This window comes from Malus domestica, chromosome 15 (genome assembly GCF_042453785.1).
Source record: "Malus domestica chromosome 15, GDT2T_hap1".
In the NCBI taxonomy this organism is placed as follows: Eukaryota; Viridiplantae; Streptophyta; class Magnoliopsida; order Rosales; family Rosaceae; genus Malus; species Malus domestica.
The window spans coordinates 13,907,664-13,916,131 of NC_091675.1; the positions used below are offsets into that span (position 1 = coordinate 13,907,664).

Below are 8,468 nucleotides of genomic sequence, written 5' to 3' on the forward strand. Positions count from 1 at the left end.
TAGGACCTTAAGGCAAACATGTTGAAGTGATGGAAAGCCCCACGTCTATAAGGATTGAGTAGTGCTTTCAGTTACCAACTGCTGTCCATAATAGGTGGAATGCAGTTTGGAACAGCATCTATATATGGAACGGTCCCTGCTCAAGAGGAAATGGTTCTATACAGAAACTAGCCCTATTCTAGTGAGAACATAAGGTCCCCATTGAGTAGAAGATTCTTCCTTAATCACCGTTTCACGGCTTTATCAGGCATACATCAGCCAAACAGAGAAGTTATTAATTTCTTTCTATCAAATGCATTTGGATTGAATTGATAACCAAACTCTTGTTCAGATACATGTATGTGGATTGTGATTTAGGGTTCTTGCTAATTTAAAGTTCCAACACGGAATACTTACCAGTGCCTTCATCGTCGTCCAAGAATTCATACGGACTTTTAAGTATATATGGATAATCAACAGTCATGTTGTTTAGCGAAGCCTACATAAAAAATGTTGAAAGCCAGGGGAAATACTGTGAAAATTAATTTTGAACTAAATTGATAGATCGGCATCGCCGCCGGCATACTTTGAAAAATCGGCGCGGTTCTAATGCTCTTACCATTAAAAGTTGAAAAACGAAGAAGAAAGCGACTCTCGTGTAGCTTCCCTTGGTCGGTTCAACATATTCTCTTTTATTTTCAGGAAAGAAAGGATAATGCTAGATGATCACATTTTTATACAAAAAAAACTAAGGAAAACTAATGAAAATGACTTGAAAACTTTGAGTTTTAACGATAAGGACAAAATAAAGGGTAAAATGAATAGTACCAGGTTTGACTTTTTAGTGTAAAAATGTGATTTTTTGTTAAAGTGAATAGTACCGCGGGCTTTTCGTTAAAACTCCCAAAAAACTATGTAGGCTTAACTGTAGGGATGATTTCTGAACTTTATTTTTAGTTTAATTTGATTCCTAAACTCTCATATAATTTTTTTACTTTTCGCTTAATAAGGTTTCATTTTCATTAATGTTACTTTTTCTTTTGTTAAATTTAGCCGTATATTAATTTTCATATTGTTTTTCTAAGTTTTAAGTTGAAACCCTAATGTACTCCTAAATTTAACAGAAAAAGTGAAAATAACCAATGGTGCACACATTATTAAATTTGAAAACTTAAAAAACTAATATGAGAGTTAATAAAGTAAAATCAAGCTAGAGATAAATTTCAAGAACGATTGATCCGATTAAATTAATTATTTAATTATTTTTAGTGGTGCTTTCTATCTACTCGAAGGTTTATTTTTAGCCGACATAAAACATGGTTTACTTTTAGAGAAAAGTTAATATAACTTTAGTTATGTGAGATATTTATTTTAAAAAATTTGCAAACGACACTCTAAATTTTGAGGGGAGAGAATCGAATAGTAGGGTCATTTTCTGAGATGTTTTAAATTCGAGGTGGCGCAAAAAAGTGTGCCTAACTTCATATAAAATAATTATTTGTTTTCACACGTAAAATTTTGATAAAATTATACTTAAAAAAAAATCCAATAATTTAGAAATATAAAAAATTAATTTATTTGTATTGAGTAAAGAGAACAAAAAATCCCAGTTTACAAGTAGATAAATAATGAGTATTGTGTCCCTGAAAACAACCCCTGCTTAAAAAACTAATTTATTTTCAGCAAAAGATAAATTCCCGAGAATGTCAGAAGAAACTTGTTTTCCATTCCGTTGCCAACACAACAAATATCAACTAACCATACAGTCCCAACAACATTAATTCTTCCAAATCTACCAAACTTAAAACATCAAGTCTTCCAGTTCAAATTAATAAAAATGTATAGTTAGATACTTCATATTATTAATTTAATCGAGCAGCCTCCCTCCTCAAGAACTGCTTCCGATCGACGTCTCTAAACTCCCACAAGTTTCTTGACGTGCACTTTTGTAGACAATCTTCTTGGCACACTCCAACCAAGCTGTATACTTGGCTTCATATTTCTCAGCAAAAGGTTCCTTGCAAATTTTAAACCCAAGATTTTCAAGCAATCCTTTAGCCCTAAGATTTGCGAAATGCTCCTTTCGCTCCTTTCGCCTCGACCAAATACCGTCGCCACCAGGAGGTCCATAGTCACGACAGACCACCTTTGTCTTTGCCCCATAAGTCACTTCATCATCTGGCTCCATAGTCCTCTTGCCAGTTGTGAAATGCTGCGAAGCACTCTTTCCCTTATAAGTATTATCACTAGCAACTTCCCTCCTCAAGTCTGATCAATATATACATATATATATTTATATGTAAATCATTAATTCACAGATTAATCAAATTAACATGTATGAATATAAAGAGGCAGATAAAAATCTCAAACTCCAACTAATTAAATATGAGTAATATGCATAAGGTGTCCTTTCAGAACCTTCATTTACTTGCTCTTTCTCGTCAGGTTGGAACAAATCCTATCGATCATAACAATTTTTTTCTTATACTTTTTTTTTTCTTTTGCTAAATATTGTTAGTCATATATGTGTCAGACCCTAATTCAACATCTAGAAGGGTGTTTGTCGAAAAGCCATAATTGAATTCCGAAATTGACACGGTGTTCGTCGACAAACCCTAATTCAACATCAAGAAGGGTGCTCGCTGACAAACTTTAATTCAAACCCCAAATTGCTTCATGATACTATAGAGAATATGATTTTTTTATAAATTTAAAAACAAATGTTTTTGGCCCTTTTTCTTTTGCTAAAAAGTATACTATGTTGAAGTTGTTAGGGTTTCCTAGCCGTTAGGGTTAGGTCTCTTAGTTCCTAGTTTGTAGGGTTTGTTTCAGTTATGGTTAATAAGCCCTAGTCTTTAGGGATAAGTTATTTGTTTCTGTTGTTTGCTTGACTTAGTCTAATACCACGTTCTAGGGTTGTAAAACGTGGGCTGCTTATTTTCAGGATTCATCTTTCTTTGTAAGGCTATTTAAAGCCATGCTTGCTCTTTAATGAAAGAAGGCATATTCTCCCAGCATTTGAGTACCAAAACAAACACATACTTACGTGATCATTTGTGAGGGTTCAACCTAGGTTTCCAACATCTGGTATCAGAGCCCCACCACGAGGCCTGATTGAAGCTAGATTCATCGCTCAACAACGACGCCATGACGACTGAAAGCAGCTTTGTACAGCCTGCAATTCCGAGGTTTGACGGACATTATGATCATTGGAGCATGCTTATGGAGAATTTCCTACGCTCCAAGGAGTATTGGAGCTTGGTGGAGACCGGAATCCCTGCAGCAGCAGATGATCTCACAGATGGACAGAAGAAGACCATTGAAGATTTGAGACTCAAAGATTTGAAGACCAAGAATTACTTGTTCCAGGCCATTGACCGATCAATCCTGGAGACGATATTGAAGAAGGAGACCTCGAAGGACATCTGGGACTCCTTGAAGCAGAAATACCAAGGCACAGCAAGAGTTAAGCGGGCACAGTTACAAGCTCTTCGCAAAGAGTTTGAAATTTTGCACATGAAGGAAGGAGAATCAGTGAACGAGTATTTTGCACGTACTCTCACTATAGCCAACAAGATGAGGATTCATGGGGAAAAGATGGAAGACGTGGTGGTCATCGAAAAGATCCTGAGATCAATGACTGCCAAATATGATTATGTTGTATGCTCTATTGAAGAATCGAATGATCTAGATATCTTGTCCATAGATGAGCTACAAAGCAGTTTACTTGTGCATGAGCAAAGAATGGGGCGACACTCAATGGATGAGCAAGTCTTACAGGTGACTCATGATCTCAAACAAGGTGGGAGAGGTGGTCGTAGCAGTTCTAGAGGAAGAGGACGAGGAATGGGTAGAACCAGTCTAGATAGAACTACCCTTGAGTGCTACAACTGTCATGAACTTGGGCACTTTCAGTGGGAGTGTCCTAAGAAGGGGAAGGACTCAAAAGGCTTATATGCAGAAACTAGTGAAGAAATGCTATTGATGGCCTACGTGGATATCAAGGAGGCCAATAGAGAAGAATTGTGGTTCCTGTACTCGGGATGCAGCAATCATATGTGTGGTAAGAATGAGTTGTTTACAGCCTTGGATAATACATTCAGAAAGTCATTAAAGTTGGGGAACAATTCAAGCTTGGATGTGCTAGGAAAAGGAAATGTCCGTATGGAAGTCAACGGAATTATGCAAGTTATCACTGAAGTATTTTATGTGCCAGGGTTAAAACACAATTTGCTAAGTGTTGGACAACTGCAAGAGAAGGGTCTCGCCATTTTTATCAAAAGTGGAAGATGCAGGATTTATCATCCAGAGAGAGGATTAATTTGGGAAACCATGATGGTGGAAAACCGCATGTTCATCTTACTAGCCCGCATACAGCCCCAAGGACATCAATGTTTGAACATTATGACGGACGATCAACCTCAACTATGGCATCGCAGATATGGACATTTGGGTTGGAGCGGTCTAAGGGTTCTCCAGCAAAAGAATATGGTGAAGGGTTTACCAAAGTTCAAAGCACACAAGGAAGTCTGTGAAGAGTGTTTGGTGGGAAAGCAACAACGAGATTCCTTCCCAACACCCAACACAAAGTACGTGGAGAGCAACTCAGAGCCTTCAACTCGTGCATGCAGACATATGTGGGCCTATTAATCCAATCTCCAACAGTCAAAAGAGGTATCTCATTACTTTCACTGATGATTACAATAGGAAAACTTGGGTGTATCATTTGGTTGAAAAGTCAGAAGCCCTCAGTGTGTTTAAAACTTTTAAGGCTAGGGTTGAAAAGGAAAGCAGTTTAAGCATAAGAACTCTGCGTACAGATCATGGAGGCGAGTTCATTTCACATGAGTTTACTGAGTTTTGCAACATGCATGGGATTCAAAGGCAATTAATAGCTGCCTACACTCCCCAACAGAATGGTGTCGCAGAAAGGAAGAATCGAACTATTATGAACATGGTTCGAAGTATGATTACAGAGAAGAAAATGCCACGAACTTTCTGGCCAGAAGTAGTGAATTGGGCCATTCACGTGCTCAACAAAAGTCCAACCCTAGCAGTGAGAAATATGACGCTAGAAGAAGCCTGGAGTGGCTCCAAACCATCAGTGGAGCACTTTAGGGTATTCAGATGTGTAGCACACGTGCATGTTCCTGACCGTAAGAGAATCAAGCTTGATGATAAGAGTAAGAAATGCATTCTACTTGGAGTCAGCGAGGAATCCAAAGCCTATCGGCTATATGATCCAATCACTAAGAAGATCGTGATAAGTCGAGATGTGGTCTTTGAAAAAGACAAAGCTTGGGACTGGGATGACACTTATCAGGAGACAACCATAGCTGATCTTGAATGGGAATCAAATGAAGGAGGCAACCCAGGAAATGAAAACAATGCAGCAGAATCGGCAACAGAAGAAATAGCACCAGACAGCGAGGATCCTGATCACAATGATCAGGCAGACATAGCCGGGCGAGCGGGACGAGATAGAAGACAACCAGTGTGGATGAGAGATTATGTGAGTGGAGAAGGTCTCTCCGAGGAGGAAGACATGGCTCATCTAGCTTTATTTGCCGAATCAGACCCGATCACTTATGAGGAAGCTGTGAAAAGTGACAAATGGAGAAAAGCGATGGAGTCAGAAATTGAAGCAATAGAAAGAAATAATACATGGGAGCTAGTCGAAATGCCAGTAGAAGGGAGAATAGTTGGGGTCAAATGGATCTACAAAACGAAGCTCAATGAGAAATGAGAAGTAGACAAGTACAAGGCTCATCTGGTTGCAAATGGGTATAGCCAGCAATATGGGATTGATTATGCAGAAATGTTTGCGCCCGTAGCTCGTTTGGATACAATTCGTGTTATTCTCTCACTCGCAGCTTGAAATGACTGGAATGTGTATCAGTTAGATATGAAGTCAGTGTTCCTCCATGGTGAAATTAATGAAGAGGTATTCATTGCACAACCTCCAGGTTACGAACAAAAGGGGCAGGAGCACAAGGTTTATAAGCTCAAAAAGGCTCTATACGGTCTGAAACAGGCTTCTAGAGCCTGGTACAGCCGCATTGAGTCCTATTTCATGAAGGAAGGCTTCGAGAAGTGTCCACATGAACACACCTTGTTCGTCAAAAGGCAGATTAAAGGTAAAATGTTAATTGTTTGCCTTTATGTTGATGATCTTATATTCACTGGGAATGATGAGTCCATGTTTAGAGATTTCAAACATTCAATGATGACTGAGTTTGACATGACCGACCTTGGGAAAATGAGCTATTTCCTTGGCTTAGAAGTGATCCAAAGGTCAGAAGGTATTTATGTTAGTCAGCGGAAATATGCTCAAGAAGTGTTAGAAAGGTTTAACATGGACCAATGCAATGCAGTTCATAACCCAATTGTCCCTGGGTTCAAAATAATGAAGGATGAAGAAGGAATAGAAGTTGATAGCACTTTGTATAAACGAGTTGTAGGCAGTCTTATGTATTTAACTGCAACGCGACCCAATATGATGTATGTCATCAGCTTAATTAGTAGGTTCATGGAACGACCTACTGAACTACATCTGAAAGCAGCAAAAAGAGTATTGAGGTACTTAAAGGGCACTGTGAATTTTGGACTGTTCTACAAGAAGGGAGGAAGAGAAGAACTTCTCGGGTACACAGACAGTGATTATGCCGGAGATTTGGATGATAGAAAAAGCACTTCTGGATACGTTTTTATGTTGAGCTCAGGGGCAATCTCATGGTCCTCAAAGAAACAACCTGTGGTTACGTTATCTACCACTGAAGCTGAATTCGTAGCTGCAGCTTCAAGTGCATGTCAAGCAGTTTGGTTAAGGAGGATCTTACAGTATCTCGATCATGAACCGTGCAAGTCCACAACAATTTTGTGTGATAATAGTTCTACTATTAAGCTATCGAAAAATCCAGTAATGCATGGGCGTAGTAAACACATAGATATTCGATTCCATTTCCTTCGAGAGCTCACCAAGGATGAAGTTGTAGGATTGGTTCATTGTTCTTCACAAGAGCAGGTTGCAGATATCATGACCAAGCCTCTGAAGCTGGACGTGTTTCAGAAACTGCGAGGGCTATTGGGTGTTCAATCTTTCATGGATATAAACTGATTGCTGACCGCTTTCAGTTTAAGGGAGGATGTTGAAGTTGTTAGGGTTTCCTAGCCGTTAGGGTTAGGTCTCTTAGTTCCTAGTTTGTAGGGTTTGTTTCAGTTATGGTTAATAAGCCCTAGTCTTTAGGGATAAGTTATTTGTTTCTGTTGTTTGCTTGACTTAGTCTAATACCACGTTCTAGGGTTGTAAAACGTGGGCTGCTTATTTTCAGGATTCATCTTTCTTTGTAAAGCTATTTAAAGCCATGCTTGCTCTTTAATGAAAGAAGGCATATTCTCCCAGCATTTGAGTACCAAAACAAACACATACTTACGTGATCATTTGTGAGGGTTCAACCTAGGTTTCCAACATACTACACCACAATTTAATTATTCTAGTTAATGAAATTCTTTGGAGAAACCTATTTCCAAAAATAACAGCATAAAAGAGAAATTACCAGTTTCTTCATGGGATGGTGGGTAACTGACATACACAGGGCGCAATGGATCGTAAACAACAATTTTGTCATTGGCAGAAGCCTACAAAAAAAATTGAAAGCCATAGAAGAAAAATATTGATCATAATCAATTTTAAACTAATTATAACCAAAAGATATTGATAGATAGATATCAGTATCGGCATCGGCGTAACGAGATAGATAGAAACTTACCATCAGGTTCGGGAGTCGTGAGAGTGAGAGAGAATCAAGAAGCAGGGTGCCAACAGAGAAGGTTAGGTGACGAAGATTTTGAGTTTTACACGAGGAGGGGTGGGATGCACTCCCAATTTATAGCGATCAGACTTTGAAATTGGAATTTTATTTTATTTTATTTTTTTGGTTGAGTGGGTTCAATTCTCTCTTTCCTTTTTTTTGACAAAATTCTCTCTTCCCAACAAAAACAAAGATTTTGGTTCTATGCAATTTCTTATTTCGGATCTTCACTCTTTAACTTGTGGTTTTGAAAACAGAATAAAAAATATTCGCTCTTTAATTAATATATCTTTTTGTTGGACAATCATGAAAAATAATTAGAAAAAACAGTAACAACTTGGGAATACTCTTCTTGATTTCTTCCATTTTGTTACAATTTATTAGAGTTATTCTGTTATGAAGTAATATGGTGTTTTATTACGGTTTGGTAGGTAAAACCCAAACAGAGAAAAACCAAATATGGTGCATTTATGGGGTTCTTCTAATTAGGGTTCGAGATTTTTGTCATCTTTTTACATTCATACATACGTATATGTTTAATTTGATTAATCAGTGAATTACATATATAACTGATCAGATCAGGCTTAAGGACGGCATATAGTCCAATATCTTATTGGATAGGGTGTTGGGTAATTCATCCATGCGAGTTTGAAACTCAGACTAGGATTCTCTCTCCTC

The 8,468-nt window shown here is 38.0% G+C and overlaps 1 protein-coding gene across 1 annotated transcript; it reads right to left on the bottom strand.

Annotated features, from left to right (window-relative positions):
- Positions 1-1,756: 1,756 nt before the first annotated feature.
- On the bottom strand, positions 1,757-7,916 carry LOC139192598 (uncharacterized). The gene is made up of 3 exons (XM_070814879.1): positions 7,749-7,916; positions 7,536-7,617; positions 1,757-2,247 (listed from the first exon to the last, which is right to left on the bottom strand). Exons 1-3 carry the CDS (start codon positions 7,749-7,751, stop codon positions 1,868-1,870), a joined length of 465 nt encoding a protein of 154 aa, XP_070670980.1. The 5' UTR covers positions 7,752-7,916; the 3' UTR covers positions 1,757-1,867.
- Between the last annotated feature and the right edge of the window lie 552 nt (positions 7,917-8,468).